The 23,770-nt window shown below is 38.8% G+C and overlaps 2 protein-coding genes across 20 annotated transcripts in view; one reads left to right on the forward strand and one right to left on the reverse strand.

The window, feature by feature from the left end:
* Positions 1-21,937, forward strand: part of DYTN (dystrotelin) — a 58,393-nt gene extending 36,456 nt beyond the window's left edge. For 2 of the 3 annotated variants that reach the window (XM_071811458.1, XM_071811456.1), the window contains 2 exons: positions 16,045-16,114; positions 17,121-21,937. The gene's annotated coding sequence lies outside the window, so the exon portion shown is untranslated. The remainder of the gene's footprint in view (positions 1-16,044; positions 16,115-17,120) is intronic. The other variant, XM_071811457.1, reaches the window with a different exon arrangement.
* Positions 7,068-23,770, reverse strand: part of ADAM23 (ADAM metallopeptidase domain 23) — a 119,637-nt gene continuing 102,934 nt past the window's right edge. For 10 of the 17 annotated variants that reach the window (XM_071811443.1, XM_071811445.1, XM_071811439.1 and 7 more), the window contains 3 exons: positions 17,201-17,291; positions 14,357-14,411; positions 7,068-10,265 (listed from right to left, as the gene is read on the reverse strand). In XM_071811443.1, the coding sequence (XP_071667544.1) occupies positions 10,065-10,265; positions 14,357-14,411; positions 17,201-17,291 (347 nt within the window). In that variant the 3' untranslated portion in view covers positions 7,068-10,064. Of the gene's footprint in view, positions 14,412-16,015; positions 17,292-21,715; positions 22,364-23,770 lie in introns of those variants that run through there. The other 7 variants (XM_065840493.2, XM_071811444.1, XM_071811449.1 and 4 more) reach the window with 7 other exon arrangements.

The raw sequence follows: 23,770 nt of genomic DNA on the forward strand, positions 1-23,770 counted from the left end.
GAACAGAGTCATTTGCAAAGGGAATTTTTTATCAAAAAAGTTGATTTTTTTAACTCCTAGATAAGAGATCACGTGATGCTACAGAAATTATGGTATTTCTTCCAGAAAAACATAAAAATAAAATATAAGCAAATGTTAAAATGATCAGGCTATAGGAGTAGGGGATGGGAAGAGAGAAAAGTAGGAGGCCATCTCATTGGTATTTGTATCTTGAATAGTTTTAAGGCATAAATGCCTATATGCAGTGTTACTTCCTCCAATGTGGTTTAACGTCAGCAGTTAGGAGGCAATGGCTTATGGTTGCTTGAGCTAGTTAAGCATTTGCAAACAGGAAAAAATGACTCTGGTACTTAGTGCTTGCCTGTACCTCCATAAGCAGCCACATCTGGACCCAGTGTTAAGCTTTGTACAGTGATCTGCATGATGAAAGAAACCTGTTTAAACCTTAACCCAGAAAATACTTTAGGGGCATTCTCAGCTGAAAGTTTCTGTTTTGCTGAATTGGGTTACAAATTAGCCCAGCCTTATCTGAAATCTGGCTAAGTGACAGCAAGGTAAAACTAAAGACTTGATTTTTTTGTCAAAATCCACATAGGCAAAGCGGAGAATGTGACTCCCATTTATACCTTTGCAGATTCTCTTTTAAGCAGGAGATTAAAATATACTGAAAATTGGCTCCATGACAAATATACCTAAGAGCTTCTTGGAAATGAAATACTCATGCTTGTTCCAAAGTCTGTCTGTGGGTATTTTTTTATTAATTTTTAAAATGATGAATGTGGGCTTTGAGTCAGGAATTTGAGTGGACTCAGAGTTACACCACTGCCTAGTAAAAAACAATGAAAGCCTCTGAACACAGAACTTGTTTGAAAAATAGAGTGTTGGGGAAAAAAAGCCTGCAACAAACACAAACTAAGAAATTGTATACGATAGTGAGCAATCTATATCAAATTAACAGGAAACGGATGTTTTGTAAGTAGAAAGAGGGCCAAAATTAAGCAAAATCTTCAGCAAATGTTTTGCTTGCACCCATACTCCTGCATCCAGGATGGCTTGTGTAACTCTTGATAAACAGTCTATATCAAAGTACTGGTATCAAAACTTTTTTTCTTTTACACTTTTGATGTCAAGTCTTCAATCTTTTGTCATTGGTTTGGATTTTTTTTTCCTGGTGTATTGAATCTGCAGCCACAAAGTGTTCGACCCCACACTCCTCTAAACAACCCTCTGGAGCTATTCTCTGTTGAAATGGCCAGCAGGAAAGTCAGTGGACAATAGTTTAACCAGTTCTCAGTGTAGAGAAATGGACTTGTTTAAATATAGAAATCTTCAGTGCTATACACTGTTGGTGATGACCTGAAACACCTTCATGGGGCTAGAAGATGATGTTGGACAGGCAGGAGAAGTGTAGTTCTGGGCCAGGAGCTGGAGCCTGTGGCCTCCAGCCCCTGATGATTTACCAGGCTTTGTGGTGCTCTGCTCCTGCTGCTTTCCTCTGCCGGGACGTGCTTCTGTGCCCTCTTGGGTTTCATGGAATTTGAGAATTGTTTGTGAACACAGTCCTCTGGAGGCCTGGAGTCCAAACTTCTTCTTGAAGCAACACTAGATGAAGTCAACTGTGGCTGGACTGCTGGGGGAAATTTTTTTCCTTATCTAGCTTGAGTTTCCTAATTTGTGGCTATTGCCCCCGGTATGTCTCTACCAAGAAGAATTTGGCTCTGTTATCTTTGCGGTTCTTGTTTTAGTTATTTTTTAGATCATCCCTTAGCCACCTCTTGACCAGGCCCAACAAGCCAAGTTACCTCAATCTGTCTTCATGAGGTTGCAAGAGCCCATTTTGGTTGCTGGCTGTTGTTTGGCTCTGTGAGTACATATAGAACCACCATTGTCAAAAGACTTTAGGATCTCCCCTAACAGAGCTTGCTGGTGCCTCTGACAAATTACCTGCTTTGGCTAAACCGTAGTCAGTGATAAACTGCAATATTCTGCTACTTCTTTCCTGGTGCATGCTATAGCAAGCTATTCTATGATTCATTCTATGATTCTAACCTATTGTCGTTGTCTGTAACTTCAAAAGGCAATGTTCTCATTGCTGTTAATGCCTACAATGTGAAGCCTAGTTTCCTGTTTAATGTCTAGACAATTTGAATGCATAGATTTTTGTGACACTTAAGTTTAGAACACAGCTTAAGGTATGATCAAGCATTTGTGGTATTTGTATGGAGTATCACTGGGTTTTGCCAGTTACTAACAACTGGTAATTGCTTGTGCACTCAGAGCAATGTCTGTACAGATCTTTGCTGTGGGCTGGTGCTGCAGTTAGTATTTCATATAAGAAAATCAGGCTGAAGCCCATCTAATTTTTTACAGGTTTTCTAGTTCTAATCTCTTTTTGATAATTCTGATGTTAGGCAATTATTTGTGTGGCATGCAAGCTATGCAGTGTGTTTTGTTTGTTTCCCTACTTGTCATCAAATAGTTTGTATTCCCGTTCTGGTTTTACTACTGTGCGCCAGATCTCTAGATCTTAGCATTTAGAGGTTTAGTTCTTATTGCTACATCTTCTCATCCCATTTCAGCAGCGTGTATGGACCTTGTTTATTAAGCCCTTTTGAATCACTGGTGTATTTTGGCCTTAGTGTAAATGGGGGTGAGTGTGTGTTCTTTTTTTATCTCCAGAGCTTTCTGCTTCCACTAGAAGGTGTGAGAAACTGCAGTTGCTTATCAGGACTGTTCTTTCTTTCTTTAATAAAGAAGTTTTCTTATCTCTCCTTGTCTGCTAGTTGTCATATGCGAGCAATTCTGTCACCAGGGGCATATTTGGAGTTTTTCCCAGAAGTAAATTTAGGTGCCGTTAGTCACAAGCGGCTTCATCATTGACATTTATTTCATTCATTAAAAGAGGTAACATTTTTTGTGGCAAATGTCTTTTCAAAACTTGCGTGAAATACATTTGGAGCAGGTATTTTACAAGTGCAAACTAAGCAATGTTGGTTAGAAAATGAATATATCTTTTTGAAAATGTAACTTGGTAATAGGTGGCACTGTAAATGCAAATGACCTCTGTAAAGAATGTGGCTATGCACCGACCTTCCATATTTCTATCCAGACTGAAACACTGCAAGAAAATAATGGAAAAACCCAAACTGATTAATATAGTACGTTAAAAGATAACTGTTCATGTCCTGTGGGCAGGTCATCTCACTTTAACCATTCAGTGCAGTTTTTAGAGAGCTTCTGATTAATTTCAGTGGCATCCAGGATATTTATATCCAGACAACTATGAGTTTTTGAATGAAGCGATTCATTGCCATTTGAGTGCTGCACTGGTGTCTCTGTGCTCAAGAATAAAGTAATTGGTTCTTCCTAATTTCCTACCCACCTCGCCCCCTCCCTTCCACAAGTACTCCCAGGCAGTAACCAAACCCTTCTCACCCTCAGGCACTGCAGGCAGAGCTGAGGGTCACCCTGCCTATGTAAGAGAGCAGTTCAGTGAAACACCCTTTCATAAAACTGCTGTTAACACCTAAGAAAGCAAGCCTATTATGAGATGCATTTCTCCCAGTGTGCCACAGCCAGATCTTACGGGGAAAAACACTTTGACAGTGTGCTCTCCCTTGAAAGTGAGCAGGGTTGTGACATGGGCTCTCCTCCCTGTTGTTGCTCGAAGGCTGTTTCTTGCCTGCAGCTCTTGGGAGAAAAGGCCTTTGAGTGCATTCGCCTCGAGTGTCCATATGTAGTTTGTGCTTAACTTATTGACAGGGACATCTGCCTTCTTGAATGGTCTTTCCAAGTGAAGTAGTACACTTGGACCAGACAAACTCCATACATTTTCTATAAGGAACAGCATGATAGAGGCACATAAAGCATTTTAAAAAATGTTTTTAATTTTTATTCTTTATTTTTTATTAGCTCAGACCACTCAGCCTATGAAATGCCCATTTTTCTTTCACAAATGTACCTTTTGAAACCTGTTCTCAAAGGAGATGCTACAGAAGTGACACTAGAGTGGAAATTCTATTTAGTAAGTTTATCCTTAAATAATAGCTTCTGGAGAGACCATGGTTTGATTTAACAAGGTCTCTTCTCTTCTATTCTTAATGAGGAGTACCTAAAGAGCAGCATATTTCACGAAGAATTATAATATTTTGGGATGCTTGTGTGTAGGGTTGTCATAAACATACCAGACAAGCAGCTCTGCCTAAAATCAGAGCTCTCTGGGACAGTTCCTGTTCTAGAGATCTGATGTTTGAAGTGAAAAATACCTACCCAAACCAGAGGATGGAAAACCTGCCTGTCCAGCCCTCTGATCCAACACCCCGTAGTCAGGATCCTGCTGTGTAAGGGAATTATTTCTTCCTGTAAATGGTGGAGTGCACTATAATAGTTCCAGTTTCTTGGAATTGCTTTCTCATTACACAGAAATCCGTTGTTGTGCCACCCTTACTTAGATTGAGGCATTTTGATGAGGGAATAGATCTGGGGAGGAAATGGATTGTCAGAATATGTCAAATGCCTATATAAATATATGAATGGAGTATGGACTGTGGTCCTTGTATTTCAAAATTGAATTTGCTCTTGGACAGCACTGATTGAGACTGCTTAACGTGACCATGAGCACTACTACAGCAATTTCTGTACGGTCATTCTCTAATTGTATAGTTATTGGTGTGTTTTGGAACAAACTAGACTGCTTTAAGTTGCGTTTTGGGAAGAGATTCTTGTTAGGAAGAGAAACGTCTCTGTTTACGTAAGCTGAAGAGATGAGTGGAAGCGTACTTTGTGCGACTGCGCTAAGGCTGATAGTCAGGCTCTGCCAAACTTCAGTGCTACGGACAGTCGGAGTTACCATTTAAAAATTCCTCTTGAATTAATGCTTGCGCAAATAGCACTGGGTTTGAGGTGTCTAGGTGCTTTTCATGCTTGAGAAGAAACTGGCCATCATCTTAGCTGGGATAGGAAAGTAGTCGAAAGTACCCTTTGCTTGTGTCACTATTTAGCTGGACACTGTCCAGGTTAGGCTGTGTGGGGGCTTTTTATTTCTGCAGAACAGGCAAAACTGATATTATGGAACCACAATGTTACCAGTCTGTAATGAATGAGTGTGTCGTAGGCTCACACCTCGGCCCTCGGTTCATGGCTGTAAATAACCTGTACTTATCTGGCTGTCTACAGGGCTTCAAGCAACAGGCACAGATGTAGGTAGTGCAGGTGAAAACCTATTGCTTCACAGTCCCAGAAGCAAATTCAAAGCGTGTATTTGCTCTGCTGAATGAGGAAATCTGTCAACATATGATATATGAACCAGTAGAGAATTTAAGGGGTGCAGTGTTATGAATTCTGAGAACTGGACTTGCACCAGATTTGTTCTGGTTTCTGCCTCTTCACAGCTGTCGCCCAACAATGTGTATCCTAAAAAGGGCCGTGTCCTGGTGCTGGGCCAGCAGCTGTGTGTGGGGACTGCTGGGAGACTGAGGCATTGGTTAGATCGGTGCTGAGAGCAGGGGGTACAAGGGATGCTGGGCACAGGCTGTGTCCTGCAAGCAAGGGCGGGTAAAAATCATGGTTAGTTCCCTTCTGAGTTACCAGCTTTGGTGGGGAAATCCTTGTGCTGGCTCACAGTGCCACACTGAAGCCTGTTATGTTATTAGTGGTGAAGATGAGGGGTGTCCTGTGACTTGTGACAAAACCAAGCTCTTTGTTCTTGTTAAAATTTTAAGAGACTGACACACAATTATTTGGTTTCTGCAAACGAGAGCGTTCTGAATTACGCCACCTTCAGCAGTTCGTGGTTGCTCAGAAATAATATGTGTTAAGTGAATGTCTATGCTGGTCTGACGTGGAGTACTTGCATTACACACTTCCACTAAGTCACTTATTCCAGAAACCTGCAAGGATGTACTGTTGTGCTTGCTGAGTTCTGAAGAGTAAATCTCTGAACTGAATTACAATATGCGCAGCTTTAAGATGATTTTTTGGTGACCTTTTGCTTTCAATAGCATTGGTTTGAGTATCACTACTAGTAAAATTCCTGGTTACTTACGTAATTTTTTTCTTCAAGCTTTCAGAGGGCACCTAAACAGTCTCTATTGTATTTCTGATGGATGATTCATGTTGAATTAATTTTTCAGCTCCTGTGGGTAGGAATCCGTAGTAAGTTTTTTTTCAGGTTTGTACATGACTTGCTGTCATGCTGTGTTAGTTTTGTTCTCAATAGTAAGTGCCACAGCAAGATCACTCTTCACTATTTCATGCTGTACTTGTACAAGTTTTCCGAAAACAATTTAAGAATTTTTCTTGTAAGGTCGGAAGCAGACACGCATCTATCTAGATATTGCTTTTGTGTTCGTATACTGCAAAAGGCTTAACTCCTATTTTAGGAATGACTGTCTACTATAATTATAGCTAAAATGTTGCATGTTCACATTGAGGTTACAGAGAAATCCTCCTATAGTCAAATGACAGGAAATAAAAGTAGATGATAGTGGATCCGTTAATGGCAGCGTTGCCTCACGCTGTAGCTCTAAATGAGAGACATGAATTGATACACAGCCTTGAGAAATGATACTAAGGCAAAGGTGTGTGTTGTTTCCCTGTCTGGAGCTGGAGAAAGCAAAAAATATGGGTAGTTATTTGGGAACTGTGTCATGCATGCATTTATTTTTCCCAGGCTGGCTTCACTAGAGTTAGTCTGGCAAAAAAACAAGCACAAAAACAAAAAGGGAAACTGAGTTTCATTCAGTAAACCATTAAAATTACCATATTATTTGGTTACTATGAGGCCTTCAAGATATTTTTTTAAATAATTACATCATTTTAAACTTTTGCAGTTCAAAAATCTGGATAATTACAAAAAGGCTTCCCTCAAACTAACACACATGTACAGGTCTTGTTCAACTCTGTGAAGGCAGCAGGTGGGTCTAGAGAAGCCCCAGTAACCCCCCTGGTGTGTGCTCAGCCCCAGGCCATTTCCAATACTCTAAAGGTGGTGATACCCCCAACACAGAAATTAAATAAAATGGAGAGATAAATAAGGAAAAAATGATTGCAAATGAAAAACTACTCCATTCCATGTTCATGACATTTTTAATACTCATCTTGCTAAGATGCAGAACAAGGACTATTGAATTTCCATTCATTAGCAGCCAACAAGATATGAATGAGTATTAACGTCAAACAAAAACTGATTTATAATATCAAGTTGTGCACTTAAAAAATAATTACAAACCATTATTAAAAGAGTAACAGTGGAAGCAATAATGAATATAAAACATGACTGATTAGGCTTAAAACATAACTTCAACTATTCTATGGCATTTCCTCAGACATTTGTCTTAAATTTGGTTGTGCAATACCCATCTTTGCGTAGTAAAGGAAAATTGGTTAAACTCCAGTCTTAAGTAATCTGCTTCTTTTAACATGCACCTATACAGCTGTGAATTTGCCCAGGCGATGTCTCTGTTAGGAGGATCAGCTCAAATCAGTGAGATCATGCAGCAAACTGGAACAAGCTACACAGTTACCACACTTTCTTGTCCAGATGAACAGATAAATAATGGAGCAAATGTGTAGTGGATGAAATGGAGGCAGCGCTGACCAGGTCGTCTTTTGATGTTGCTTTGTGACGAGCAAATTAACGCTAAATGCATGTGTACTTCCTAAAGCACAGCAAAGGTGGGATGTAGCACATCAACACCTACCAAAACCAGGCCTCTGTCTGCCACCTCAGCCTGTACCCGCTCTGAGCTGCGTTGTTCACGTGGGTTGTGTGCACACAGGGCAGAAAACAAATGTGTTCTTCACATACACACAATGGCTGATGCATGGGGAACGTTAATTCAGTCAAGAAATCGTAATTCCTATGAAACTGCTGGTGTAAATAAAAAAGTTACTCCAGCACTGAACATACATATGTACATAGTAGCTGGGGACCACTGTGGTCTGATTTAAAACATCACATCACCCACTAGCAACGTTGTTTGTGAAATGCTTCTCAAAGGTTTACTACACAGGTAGTTTATGTATATCCAGTTGATTTTACTTATTTTCATTTTTGGTAACCGCTGGAGTTTCTGTTGTGGGTTACAGTTGCTTTGGAAGCAGAAGCCAAACAGAGTTCAGGATGACGTTCCCAAGCAAAGTACTTTTTAAGAATGCAGGTGCCAGTATTTTTGGTTTGCCATGAAAGTTTTGTCACTAACTTCATTCTGCTTGAAGCCAGGCAGGATTTTGTCAGAATAAGATTTATAACACATTTCAATGTATACTACCTGTGTGCAGCACCTTTAACTCATCACATAGTAAGTGTTAATGTGATTGTTAAAGCTGTTTAAAAACATTTAATAGTAACTGTCAACCAAAACAATACATTGCAGTTTTCTTGTGAGACTGTTGGATTGACCATTATCATAATAAGAAATATAATACAAATGAGATATTGTAAGTCATAGGAACTCTGCAGCATTTTCTTAATGATTTGGCTCTTAAAGCTAACTCAGAAAATGGATTTCCACTGAATAAAGATGGAGTAAGCAGTATGACAGGATTTCTGTTGTGACTGATAGCCAACCTTTGGATTAAAGCCAAATCACAGAAGTTTTAAACTCTGATTATCAGATGCAGCAATGAAATGTTCAGGTCGCTTCGATTACATAAACTGAACTACCTAAGTTTTAAATGAAGATGAAAGGGATGAACCAGACCATACAGCTTGATACTTTAAGGGAGGCCTGAACTAGACACCTTCATACCTTTCTAGGGGAAAAGTGCTGCCCAGCAAAAATCTGTTTGTACATAAGGTGTATCTAAAAGTAATTACAGCACACAACCCCCTGAGATTTGATGGGATTTTGTGCACTCTGTGATGGCAACTAGCTCTCAACAGCCAAGGCTCAGGGTATTAATTTTGCATTATACTTTGAAGAGTGAGATGCATCAGGAGATCCAGGGAGTGAGTTACACAAGTCAGTCACCCTTGCGAGCCAGTTTGGATGGGTGGGCACAAGGCAAGAAAAGAATAACTAGTTCCAAGCTTTTAACATTTTGTGAGTAATTTAAGGCTTAAGTCTTTAGTTCAAGGATCTAGACAGGAACAAAAAATAGCTATAGTTTAAAAAGAAAAAAAGCTTGGCACTTCTGTGATTAGTTTGAGAAGGTGTCACTTATCTTACATTATATTATGGAAAATCTGTATAACAGCCAAAAAAGTAATCCAGACTTGTAGTCAATATATAGATATGCATTTATACATTTTAATAGTTTTTGGTTTCAAGCATACAAACTTTAGATCACATCTGTTTGGTGTCAGAACTCCCTGCATCTGCATGCTATTATCTGCCTTTTTTGAGCAAGCCCAGAACATCCGCTGTACAACATGCTACAGAAAAGAAAAGGGAGCAAAAAAACCCCAAACCAAACCCAACATCAAAAATAGATTTACATAAAGAATAGAACCTTTTCATATGGAAATCCTTTTCTCTCATATATATATTTATATATAATCTGTGAAAATGATACGTTAAAATCTTATTTCCATATTTACACTTTTTCCTTCTTGGAAGATTTACATCTATCACTTGACAGCTTCCAAACCCAACAGCCTCCTGGCCCAGGAGATCAAAGCAAGGTGGACAGTGGGCCCCCCGCACAGGGAACCCCGCAGTCCAGCGGCAGAACGCGCTGCCTGGCTGGAAAAGCTCTTGGAGCCTGGAATCAGCTTCCCAGAGGTTGGTTTGTGTTTATTGGGCTGCAGATTCTGCCTGGGGTCAGCTTGGTTGGTTGTATGTGAGCCATGCAGGTTGCCCTTCTGGAATTAGCTCCTCATGCCACTGGAGTTGGATAAGAAAAAGGAAGTCATGCGAACTCAAGTGAAGTTAGAGTGCCAGCAGGCTGGGGAAAAAAATCTTCTATTTTGTTGGTTTGGAACAGTTCTCTTATTGCACTTGGTCTGTGTGTCTCCTCCTTTGTTTGAGGAAAGAAAAGAAACCACCTGATTTTGAAACAGTTTGCTTGTAACACTTGTCAGTTAATGTTAACAAGAGAAAGGTGAATGAAGTATTTCAAGCTTATCTCCAAAAAGGACAGTCTTCTACCACCTCAAATCCTAACAGTGTATTTCTCACATTCTTCCTTACTGATTTAGTTCCTGTGCAGCTACAGCAAAGACACCATACCCAAAATCCAATAGTGCAAGAAGCAGCTTTTGAGTCGCATTTCTTCAGATAGGGCCTTGTTGAGTTGGATCGAACCTTCGTTTTTTGACATTTCTTCCAGGTTGCATCAAAAGGAAATGAAAAGAGAAAAATGCAAGGCATTAGTTACATATACTAGGAACAAAACCATTGCCAAGGCCATAGTAGAGTAAAAGGCTCACACTGAGACAGTCCAACAAATAATGTCTCTAAGGTACAACAATTTGAGGAATTTGGTTGCATGCTTTCTGTAGCATACTATTAAGTATTAGTTTCCTTATGCAGTTTCAAGATCATGCTGGCATACCAAATTCAATTATTTCTGTAGTAGTTCAAGTGGTGCTCTGAATTTGTAGAAACCTTCAGCCCACAGTGCCATGTGTGCTAGCAGGCCAAGAAAGCATGCACATACCTAAAGGGAATGAGTGAGAACTGCCAGTGCTGGAAATATAATACAGAAGCAGACTTGAATTCTCCGAGCTGGCTACACCAGAATTTAGTTTAAGTATTGCAATGTGACAAAAGAGTGAGTGCCTCTGTGAGCTCTTACTGCACTACTGACCGTAACCGCTGTGAATCTTCGTAAGGTGCAAAATAGAGCCAAGACACTGCATTCGAAGGAGACTGGACAGTTTTGTAAATTTTGTGATTAGAATTTAATGTTACCAGTGGATAGCAAGCTGGTTGGTGAGATCCAGTCTCCTGCGATACTGATATCCTATGTCAAACAGCAAGACAGTAGGAAGCAACAACAAAAGTTAGGTGCAACCTCCCCAGTATCTGGCTTTATGTGGGGCATCAAGCAAGGGGCTCATGCATTTAGTTTTAACATTGGGCATACACACCACTACTGCCACCAAACTGACATGCAAAGAATACAGAACAGGAATTCATAAATTCCCTAAAGCTACATACCAAGCCCAGGATTTTCTGTGCTCTGCAGCCCTGCTAACTACTACCCCTGCTACAGTATTTAGAAATGTACTATACACAGAGTTTGCCTGGTGGGTGAAGAGAGTGATGGATGTAAGCAAAGGCAACTTATTTTTTTTAAGACGACTTCTAGGTACTCCTTGGGTATTCTTTGTTTTGTTCTTGGGTACCAGAGCCTGCAGTTTTGCAAGGTGTGTGCTTAAGAATTGCTGGTTTCTGAAAGATCACGATGCTCATCTTTCAATCATTTTCTGTATATTAGTACTGTACTAATGCTCCTTTTGAATTAGGCTGACATTACCTCAGTATCCTCCCCTGCACTACAGGTAAATTTGAGAAAAGCAAATTTATATTTTCAGGCCAACCTGAAGAGCTGCAAGATCGGAAGTACAAATATAATGTAATTTTGTTAAATGGGAGTTAAAACCTGCTTTGTGTCTGCTCATCATGCCAGTCTCAATAGGGAAAGGACATGTCTGCTTCTCTTCCCCCTCCGCCCCCCCCTTTATGTACTGTCTAGCATACTTGAATTCAAACACTACCCATGAGCAACTAATTAGTCAGTCTCCTTAAAACAAATCATCAATGCACATAAAAAAATCCAGGTGACGCAACTTGCCTTCCTACCCTACGGAAAGTACCATGTTCCTGTTCACTTGAAGAGGACGAGTCATTAAACATACACTGAATTACATTCTGTTATCTGACCTTATTTTCATTAAAGAAATGGACTTTATAATTCTTATAAAGTACAAGGTACGGAGGCCAGGAACTATGCTAGCTTCCCAGTACAACTCTTAGAAAAAAACTCTTGTGACTTTTATCCTATCAGGTGTTTTCTAACCTGATCTCCACCAGTGCAGTATTCCACTGAGGACGATTTGGCTCCCCCAGCAGCCGGGCTATGGGACACCAGGCAATGCTGTGCCCTCGCCATGCGTTCTGCCATCTGTCAAAACCATCCTAGTTACTCATTGCCTAGTATGCACTACAAGGAACAAGATACTAATCAAAGCACTACCTTTCTTCACTTAGGATATTCTGCTAACAGTGTTGTATAAGAAAGAGATAGTGAAGAACTAAAAGAATATTCAAAATAAAAGCCTGAAATAGTCTCTGAAATATGGAACATCAGGTAGAGTGGCAGTAAGAGAACATGGTACACATGGGCAAAGCATTAGGAGGAGCCCAGCACATCTCTGCTGTGATCGCAGTCAGGTCTTATCCTGCACGAACTGGAGTTCAATTCTGATTCCCCAACCTGCTCTGACAACTTCATCCCAAATTACCAACCATTTTAATACTAAAATGAAGGCTTCATTTTAATATTGAAATTAAGACAGTAGTCTTACTTAAATCAACAAATAGAACCAGTCTGTCTCTCTTCCCCAAGAAAATGACAATAAAAAGGAAAGTAGGCGAGTCCTGGATATCTGCACCTCTTTATAGCTGTGTATTATAGCAGTACAAGGTTCCTTCCAGTATGCTCCAGTAACATTATAAAGGCAGGGCCAGAAGAGTCCTGTGTGGAAGGACACATAGGAGAATGATGCTGTTTCCCAGTTCTGTGCTGGTTTATGTGGAAGTTCTTAGAACATTAACTTCTTTGTGCATTTAGTGTTTTAATGCCTCTTTAAATAACAAGGGTCAGCCTTTCAGTCTGTAATTCAACCAGAAAAAATGTCTCTAATAGAAACAAAATTAGAGGTGACTCTGAATCAAAACCCCACACCATTCTACAGCACATCACTGCCTCTGTGACATGGTCATCTTCACAAAGGAAAAATATTTCAGAAAAGTAGTTTCAAAAAAGGCTGGATGTATATAAAAACACCTTGCTGTAATTCTCTGCAAGTTTTTTTTTTTTTGCAACTAATTAGAAATGTGGTTGGACAATACATTAATTGCAAATCTATGCCTTTAGATGTGTCACTTTAAGTATTTAAGTAAAGCTTTATATTTAAGATTTATCCAAAACCAGTATTATAACCATTTCAAATAGCTGATATTTTCACAGGCCTTCCTAAAGCATAGTTCAAATTTTGAAGAAGAGATTAAATAAATTACCTTTTGCTACAAAACTGATGAAAATTGCCAAAACCAGGGACTAAAACTAGTAGCTTAAAATAAGACATCAACCTCCCATTTATTCTAGCAGTTTGGAAAAAAAGTGAGAAAATATCTCACGTTTGATTCTGATGCTGATGTTTGCATAGCAGTGACTGTATTTAGGTCATGATTGATAGAAGCTTTATGGAAACGCTGGTAACAGATCCAATCCTCCTTCCTCACCAAGTTGCCATTAGCATTCTACTGCCTTATGGTGCAGAACATTTTGAGGTCTAAATGCATCTATACATACCAGTTAAAAACCTGGCACCTGTCTGGATTGGGTAAACCTTGGGTCTGTACATTAATCCTCAATTAAAGGGACAGAAAACCCTGCAGCTCCTCAGCTAAAAAACAGTTGCTGGAACCAGAATTGTGCCTGTCATCAACTCTTCTCTGGCAACCACTTTTGTGTTCTGATATAACAAGAAGCAGCTTTTCATATGCATCTCCACATCACTCTTACTAGCATTGCCTCTTAGCAGCGGTGTTTTATTACCAAAAATTCCTTTAATACTGTTAAAGTCAGCAACAAAAGCATTTAAATGACTTATATTACTGCAGAAGCTTTGCAAAAGTGAATACATGCTAGGAAAAAAGTGAGCACAGGCTGCTGAGACACTGATTCTAGCCAATGCATAGAAGAACTACCCTAATGGTAAAAATGTCCTTCCTACATCAGTCCTACATTACACACTGTATCTTAAAATTTTGCCACATCAAAGCAAACTTCACACTTCACGAGTGTCTGTTCCTTACCCAGCAGCGTTCAGGCAGAAATATGTAGGGCTCCCCTACTGCAGCCTGAACAGCACCAGCTTTACAAGTACTACGCAAAGCTCAGCTGAAGGAAAAGCTACTTCTTAACGAGGTTTCCACCCACAGCCTTTAACTCTAAGACACCTGAAATTGTCAGTTAACTTCTTTCTTTCCTATTCTTATCCAACATTAACTTGATTAGAAAGTTAACCTAGTACTCCTTCTTGAAACTGGAAGTTTGTTTGGTTTTGTATTTATTTTACTTTGTTTCTCCAAACTCTCAAGCTTTCTTTTACACTTCCCCTCCAAGCTCCCCCCACGCCCCATCTCAGTTCATGAACAAAGTTTGCTTAGTTGCAGCTTACGTTTGATATGGACTTGACACCACAGTACCGTATGTTCATATGAACATCTGATAACCTGTGAAACAGAAATCACATCTCCCAGTTTGTAAAGCATTAGCTACCTTCTCTCGTATTTGCAGAGACTAAACATATCACTTCTTTAAAAAGCAAAAGTTAAAATCCTCTTTATTATCCTCATCTCTCCCTCCAGATACATCTAAAGCAAAGTATCCGAGGGTCTACATGTGCTCACCCTCGTTGTACACCAGCCAAAAAGCCTTTTCAGTTCCCCACTGACCCCCATAAGAAACATGCACTTCAAGCTGTGAGCTAGGCCAGGCCAGTGGATTCGAGGTTCTGCTACAGAATAAACATTTGTAATTTGCTCTTTCGAGAATAAGAGCATCAAGAGACATTGCCAATACAGATCCTCTATAGGGATAACAACCGTGTACATTTGGGGAAACAAATGATACCAGGATGCAAAGCTGAACAACTTTTGGGAGTAGTCTGGGAGATGCGGAACACAAAGAAGAAATAATCAATCAGTTAAATACTGTGTTGTTCCAGACAGACAGGGATTCTTGTAAAGATCTGTAGAGACCCTAGCACTGCTGGAAAAGAGCAAAAGCTCTTATGGCACAAGGTGGCTTAAAAAGAGGCAGAAACTGCCTAAAGTTTTTCTATTTTAATGACTTGTACTGTCTTTTCAACAAATTACCTTCTGCAATACAAATGTAGTATTTTGGGATGAGTACTCTGTGGCTGGAAAGTAAATGAATTGCTAAGACAGACATGTCTCTGACACCAGAAAACTAGTCCAAAACTATAATCTGTCATTCGCTATTTCCAACAAAACCCAGCTTGGTTAATTCCCACGGGAACTCACAATATCCTTGTTTCTTACATTGTTGCTTTATATGTGTGTACAATGTTGTTCTCAATAAATTAAATATTCTAACAGAAATGTTAACGCAAGCCTTGCAGAAAAGTTGAAAGTTGGCTGTATTATTTAAAAAGCTCATTGCAGTGAAGTGCAGGGAAAAAAAAAACCCTCAGTTCTGCAACTGAAATCTTCATGTATTGCTTCTATGCTTTAGCTAGGTTAAAAGACAACTCTCCTATAATACATAGTAGGATACAGTAGAAAAAATGTACTTGTATTAGTTAATACTATAGAATATGTCTGAGTATTACAGAGAGGCTGTAAGAAAGTGTTACTGCCAGACTAGGCCTTTACACACGAGAAATTTTTCAATCATTCAAATGAAAAAAATCCCTGTTCCTTCTTGTATTAACACCACGTGTGAATCCATGCCTGTCGCTGCATATTCTAAAATACACACACTTCATTTGAATTTCTGCCCTTGAATATAGATTTAATTAAACAATATACATCAAAAATGCATAAATATTATTTTACTGTTTATAAATATGGAAAATACAAGTCTCAGCCATCTGAGACACAATGCAAAAGATATACAGGACTGAATTAAAACTACACTGTTTAGTGCTGCCCTGTAGTAACTTCTAAGTACTGGAGGCTGACCTAGGGGTATTTATTGTACAAATAAGTGGATGTAATTTATTTAACTGAGAAGAAGCTGTAAGAAAAAAAATACAGCAGCTCAAGATAAGTCTATCAGCAGGAATTAAAAGGCTTATGATGACCATACACCTATTTTGCATTTCATCTTTTCTTCCTAAAGCAGGTGAGGAGCCCTGAACCCACAGCTCTGCAGCTCCTACGGCATCAAGGAGAAGCAGCATTTGACCTTTGTAAGTGAATGAATAGATAAATATGACCTGATCACTCTATTTTACTTCTATAGGCTTCTTAATCTATTAGGGAGTATTTTTTTTAATTCTCACCTCAGACACAGAAAACTAATATAGGCTATATAAAATATTATTTGAATTATTATAAAAACCTGATTGAGGAACTATGGTTTATTGTTGTATTACAGCTTAATCTTGATACATACTATTGAAAAGAAATAGCAACTTGAATACCATGAGAAATCACTTTTTCCTGTGCCTAACACTTCTGTGATTTGTACGGTTTTAAGCATTGATTCTAAATTTATATATTTTTTTACCAAATATGGACAATGCATGTAGACTTGACACTACAAAAAAAGGCAAGAATGAAATGCTTTTGTACAAGAGTCTGTCTTTAACAGTCACAAGCAAAATAACTAGTATGTTACCCTCCATAGTTATAAAAAGCGTTGAACTAGAAGAGGGTAAGAAATGTTTTCATTGTCCAGGAGTCAGTTCAAGATTTCAAAACATTCTCTCTAAACCTGAATTTTTAAAAAATATTTTGAATTGATAATTTAAAAAAAAAAAGCTGTAACCAGAAATCAAAGTTTGCTCTGGCACTTCTGAGTCAAATGTGTCAACACATTTGTTCCTCAAAACTACTCAGATATGGCCACCACTTACCATTTACACATGTAGTCTTTAATTATAAAAAGTTTAGCACTTTGAAAGAACTACTGCATTCAAAATAAACACCCCTGCAGCCATGTATCTTTTGGGGTTTTTAACCACTGTAGTCAACTTCTGAGAGCAACACTACTCATTGGAAGTGAAAAAAAGACCTTGTTCCCTAAGTGTTAGTGTGAACTCACAACAGTTGAATTCATTCTTTTACTGTTCTTCAACTTTGCACCCTGATGACATCTGCTAGTTTCAAATCAAATTTCCTCCTTTTGTTCAGTGTAATATTTATAGCAGTTTGTTGTAGGTTGGCAGGGGAGTTAACTTAGAAATCTTGTAGCAGGAACTCAAAATTTCGTGATGTAAGCAAGAATTAGAAACGCCATCGCCACCGAAGAGAAGACATGCGGCATTGCTTACTTAAAGCCCCATCCTGTCCCCCCAAGGACAATAGCTGCTACCAGGATGGCACCAGCGATGGAGCCTATTATAAGATTGGTGGCACTAGGACCTGTGATAAAGGATTACGGTAAGACAGACATAAGAACCAACCACTTTATTCACATTAAGTGAAGCAACTGAAGGATAGTCAAACAATTCAAGGAATACAGACAACACGCAAGGTGATGTCTCTAGACAATTTCAGCAAGCTCCATGTACTTTTCTTTAACAGTAAGAATGAACAAAGCTGTTGGTCTCTGCATTGAGCTATGTTCACTTCTACCATAGATAAAAATCTAGTGTTAGAAAGTAAGTTCCTTTGTGACTTACTCCACTATCTAGTGAATGAACTGCCAACTGAGGACACTAAGATATTGGTGAATAATTCCTTAACTTAAAGCAAAAAACTACGAATGCTTTATGTTTTATGACTACAGAAAATGAGAAGGAAAAAAAAAAATCAAAAAGCCTTTTTTCATGGAGATCCCGAAAGGTGGTAGATATTTTAATATGAGCTGAGAGCATCTAGAACAACTTGCTAATCAGAGTCCAGACTCCCTACAGTTACGTCAATGCTAAATGTACAAACAATTGTTTGACAAAAGTGAAGGATTATATAAGGAACAAAAGTTGAAATAAAAGCTGTATTCCCATTAAGCTTTCCAAACATCAAAGCATCTCTGCAACATCCTCAAGTAGCTACTTAACAACAAAGTGGGGAAGGGTGGAGCAGGAAAAAAGAGCAACAAAAAGAAGCAGCACAGAATATGTTTGTGCAATTTTCTGAAGAGAGCAAGAGAACACCTGAATAAGATATTCATAATTGACCCTTAAGTGCCCTATTTACACAAGGTGGAGGAAAACATGAGTAACATTTTAATTGCCCTGTACAAAACTTTCCAATTGTGCAGTCTTTGATGTAAAGCCAATTGCTTCTGAGCTCAAGGCAAAATGAAATGAACCCAACAGTTCTTTTGCAGCATATCACACACTTTTTGTTTAAACGTTGCAGGAATAGCCTTCAAAAACAGTTCTTACCTCCTACTGTGGTCTCCCCAAACCAAGCAATTGAACTTTTCCTATTTTAAATGTCTGAAACAGTTTGGAAAACTGTCAGACAGCTAACATAAGGAAGGAAAAGGAGCAGCCAGAGATCAGCAAAGGAAAGAGCCATGGCAGCTGTGACAAATCAAAGTTTTCAGCTGTTAGGTCAGTATCACAAAACCTTCTGCCCAGTCCCAAGCACTACAATAAGTACATGCCCTAAGTTTTAAAACTTACTGCAGTGACCTAACTTCGTCACATCCAGTACATGTTTCCCATAGCGGTGCTTTTGGAAATCATAGTAGGTAAAAGGAAACTAAAGTTTAAAAATTGCTTCCTGCAATTTCTACACAAAGAGTACAGGAATATTAAAGACTTGGACTAAAAAGGAACATGGTGAGCTTTACAGATACGAGCAGCGCACAAATGCCACAACAATAATTAAAAGGCAATTCTTCACTATTTGGAAGAATGTATCATATTTGGACTTACCTTTAAAGTCACACCTGGCTCAAATCAACAGGAGTGACACAGTGGAAGGTAAATGAATGCCAATTAAGGCTGGCTTCCAACAGCAGCCTTGTGAGCGACTGTATCTGACTCAGAGGCTTACTCTGGATTTTATCAAATGATTGCACACAACAGAAGGGTGAAAACACAGCAAGTAATTTATCTGGAATAAATTTCAGAAGCCTTGAAAAATTCTAAAGCTGATTTCTTTCTAGCCACAGAATGCTGTTCCTCCCACACAAGAAGTACAATGATTAACTGATAGTGATACAGTCCTTTACGATGGAAATACTAAATGGCCATTTTTTTACATCTCTCTTCTTATTGTGTTCCCAGGCTGTTCCATGTTTGGGGGAAGAAAAAAGGGTATTTCATAGTGCACATGCGTTCAACAAAAAGCAGTTCATTCTTTCAATACAGAAAATAAATATTGGTTTTATTTACAATAAATAGGGAAGAATTCAATCAAAAGTTGAAACAATTTGGCTTAGCTAATAGAAAAATTACTAAAATTATTTTAAATAATAAACGGGTCCTGATAAAAAAACTTTTTGGATCTGACCCAATTTGATACAGTGTCAGTGACTAAAGAAGTGATGTTCATTTTTAACACAGACATACACAAAAAGGAAAATCCAATGCCTGTGAGAATTAGGCTATCAGGTAACAGAGTAACTGATAGATGGCTGTGCACAAAGGCACATCCGTGCCTCTGGAATAGTTTTTAAACTGTTCCATGGTATGCCAGGAGTGGCAGTTGCTATGAATGCAGAAAACCAGCTATTTTACCTAGTAAAAAAAACCCAAAAAGGATACATTCAAGGTAAAGTTTCACTGATAATCAACAAGATAATAATCTCATTTCTGGCTTCAATGTAAAAACAAAGCCAGTGGAATATTTATATTACTGAACAGCAACCACTTGTCTACCAGAACAGAGTTCTCCAATTAATAAATTCCAGTTTTGAAATACAGAGGTTTAAGAGCATTATTGGTGAGCCATTTTAAGACCATATCTAACTGCACAGATAAAAGTACTTAAAAAATGGGACTACTTTTACATGTTATACCTTACCTTAAAAATGTATGGCTTATGTTTCATACAATTTCCTTGATAATGCTTAATTATTAATAAACCAGAATTTTGCTACCAGCTCATTTTAGTGACATTTACAAAAAGTGTAAATCAGTATGTTTCAGCTAGATAAGCTTCTCAAGTCACTGGGCTCAGATGCTCGATATAAATACAAGCCAACTGAAAGGAAGAGGAGGGTTTTGAACTCCACCACCCTGTGGGATCATTTTCCATGCAGACGATCCCAAGGTGCGACACTCTGCTGTTCTTGTTCTTTATGCCATACTCCTGCTATAACCTGCAGACACAGACTGATTGGGGAAACTCCTGCACTGTGACCAGTGGCCACACCAGCCTTTCCTGCAAGGCACCACCTGCTCTGGCACAGCCATCGTATCATCTCGCGTCATCTTTTAGAACCCTGCTATAATCCTACCAGCGATGTTGAAACACACCTGAAATTTCAGTGGACTTCAGACTGTTCCCCGAATCTTCAATCAGATAGATTATACAAGAATTATACATTGGTTTGAAACTCTACTAGTTGTGGAAGAGGCAAGTTTACTGCAGATTGTCCTGCAGGTAACACTGCACTGTGGTGGTTGATGTTCTCTTTTCTTGCCTGTCACTTTCCCAGCCAAATCCTCTGGTTTAAGTTATCCTGCCCGCTTTAGGATGAAATCTGGAAAAAAAATGACTCCGCCATTTTGTTCCCTATGATTACGAAAATAAATTCATAAAGCATTAAGAAACTACAGTTATTTCAGCACTTTGAGGAAAAGTTTGCAATTTGCAAGTGAAGTGGGGAAGAAGAAGGGCAGGATCTGATGAACACGACCTCCCCTGTGGCCATGGCCAGCATCAGCCACTAGAGCCTGAAGGGCACTGGGAACAGAGAGGACATTTGTGTTCCTCACTTGCTTCCTTTAGACCAAGCAACAAAAAGTAGCAGCGCCTTGAGTGTACATTTGTATCTGAAGGAACCAGAGGACACAGAAAAGTCTGACAGGATCCAGGTGACAAGAATGCATAGAAACAAAAATAATAATGAGGTAGTGAGTGGTAAGAGCTGAGGAAAGATGAAGAAAAGCTGCAATTAGAGCAGAATGATACAGAAGCAAGAACAAATGGTCAGGGATGCTGGTCAGAGTGGAGTGGATTGAGACAGCAGGTAAGGGGAGATAAAAACAGACGTGCACGTGGCAGAATGTAAGCAAAAGGCAAACAGTCCTCAACCTGTTCTGCTCTAGAAGCTAGGTCCCTAACCTCTACAATCTTCAGAGTCTTCAGTTCTTAGCAAACAGCTGTAAAAGCCACCAGTAAAACATCAATCTGATCTTTCACAAGCAGATGATCCCTTACCTTCTTCCATTTGTTTTTTATTAATTGTACTCTGTGAGTGCAAAGGCCCGTACTCTTCTGAGAATTTAAGATGAGTTTCATGCAACTGTCCAATTCAGCAAAAGCTAAAAAAGTTCTATCTAGGGCTGCAAGCTCAGACACGCGACATGTTGCCTACCAGAAGAACTGCCTACCCAGCCTTAATTACAACTGCACCTGAAAGCTTTTTACACAGTCTGATTGGAAATCACAAATTGTCTTGTTACGATTCCCCCTTCAGAGATCGCACTGTCACACAACAGAGGCTGTATATAGTGTTAGGAACACAGTGAAGCTGGAAATCTCAGAAGAGCAGAATAACAGCCATTTATTCTGTAGCTTGCACAGAGAATGCAGAATGAAGAGAGTTCTTAAACTGGCACTTTTATATGTGTATATATGTACATATATATACACACATACATACATCATAGTTAAAACTGAGGTAGTGGGCGAACAAGATTAGTTTCATAAAACTAGGAAAAGACAGTAAAAATTGTTTATACATATAATTTACAAATAAATTCTATACTTCAGCATTCTACTGCCTTGAGGTAACAGAATCCCAGAACACTCCGAAGCTTTACAGTAGAACTGGCTGGCTATCCTGTTATCATCAGCTTTCATCTTCCTAGCCACATCGGGTGACCTATGAGCAGACTGAAAGCCCCATAGCTTCGAATAAACAATTTCTGCATTTTACTAAATAGTCCACATTACTCATTCTATTTTGCAAACTAATCACAAGCTTCCATCTTTTCTCATTTTTTAAAATTTGGTGTAATGGAAACGTTTAGACATTTAATTTTACTGTGACAATGTAAAAATTCACATATTGTGTTATGCCCCACATTATCCCAGACAGGAGAAGGTTCAACACTGCATGAGCAAAACCACACGACAGAGACACAGTCAAATCACACGACAAATACGGTCACCACATGACAAAGCTCATAGGGAAATACACAGAGGGCTCGGCTGCGTACGGTTACCTCACACACTAGGCACCAAACAGAAAACTCAAGCTAAGAAAAGTGCTTACTCTATTCCCCACCCTGTGCCTCCAAAAATCACCCCCAAGGCCAGAATGGTCCCTGCCACTGCACCTATCAGCCTGTTAGTGGCCATGCTCACTGTGCGGAGGGAAAAGGGAAGATTCTTTAAGGAAATGATCACATATATGTCTGAAATGAAAACATGAAATAATTCCTCAAAGGAGTACATTACACTATAAGGCATCATCAGATAAACAATTCAAACCTCCAAGTAAACCTTTCCTTACCAAATACTGCAGCTTTGGTTTTCTTTGAATGCCTACAAATATTTCAATGAGAAGTTTTCCTGGAAATGTGAGACTATTCCTTGTAGCTTGTGATTCTAGTATTTACTTTAAAAGGGAACATCCTCAACCTACTGCCTATTTAAAACAGCCAAAATATAAATAAATCACCAATAAGATTTCCTTTTGATCACCATATCCATAATATAACTAACCAAATGAAAACTATTTGGTAACAGTTCCATAGCAGGAAAAGAAAAACAACTTTCAAATTCATTCCTTTACTAGTTAGTAATATTTTCCTTTGTCACTGCATTTATCAACAGGAGTCTTTATTAATCCGTAGGACCCAAAGATGGATAACACCTTTTAAAAGGAAAAACCTATCCTAGATATGTGCTTCAGGTAACACCCTGGAAATTTCAATAAGTTCAGATAGTCTCTCTTAAGACACTGAGGCCTTATTTTTCATTTTTAAGGGAACTCTTTTGAGAAAAAACATCTATATATTTCCTGTGTTAAAGATTAAAAGCCTGGTAGATTCGTTGAGTCATAACAGACCACAAGAAAGCAGCTGAATTCCCTGTCTAATGGGAACTTTTCCAAGGGACAAAAACTGTATAAGTCTTCATGCTGGATAAAGTCTGCTTTGAAATGATTTCATAAGTTATTCCTGTTTCAGAAATATGCACACACACAAACACATACACACACTTGAGACATAAGTTTTATATTAAAAACCAAACAAACACTAGTCCACTAGTCAAACAAAGGCATGATTCTGCAAATGAAATGGCAAAGGAAGAATCTGGTGTGCATACGGAGTCCGCCTGATTTCAAAACTGCCGGCCGACATTCTAAAGTAATTAAAAGTTTCTGCAGTAGCCAAAAACTATCAGCAAGAACTCTGTCTGAGTTTAGAATAATTGAAGACTCATGGATTACTACCAACATAATTAAGGACCACTGATTTGTTTTAGAACCTGAAATACCATATGGAGCCAAAAGCCATTGATGGATGATGGAAAGGTCTGAAAAGGGCAGCTGGAGTAGCAGCCAGTTGTCAATTATCGTAACAATATATAAATCGATAGCAATACTTCCTAGCTATACATGCTCTGATTGTAGTAAGAAAAATGCTTGGATTTATGGTGTGAAAAATCTTAAATCTGTTAGGTGAGTTTTCACATCAAGAGTGTTCTGTTTCTGAAATGTAACTAAATTCAAATCTATTCCTAAGGAAAAACTATTTTGGTTTCTG

Source organism: Patagioenas fasciata, chromosome 7 (assembly GCF_037038585.1).
Source record: "Patagioenas fasciata isolate bPatFas1 chromosome 7, bPatFas1.hap1, whole genome shotgun sequence".
Taxonomy (NCBI): domain Eukaryota; kingdom Metazoa; phylum Chordata; class Aves; order Columbiformes; family Columbidae; genus Patagioenas; species Patagioenas fasciata.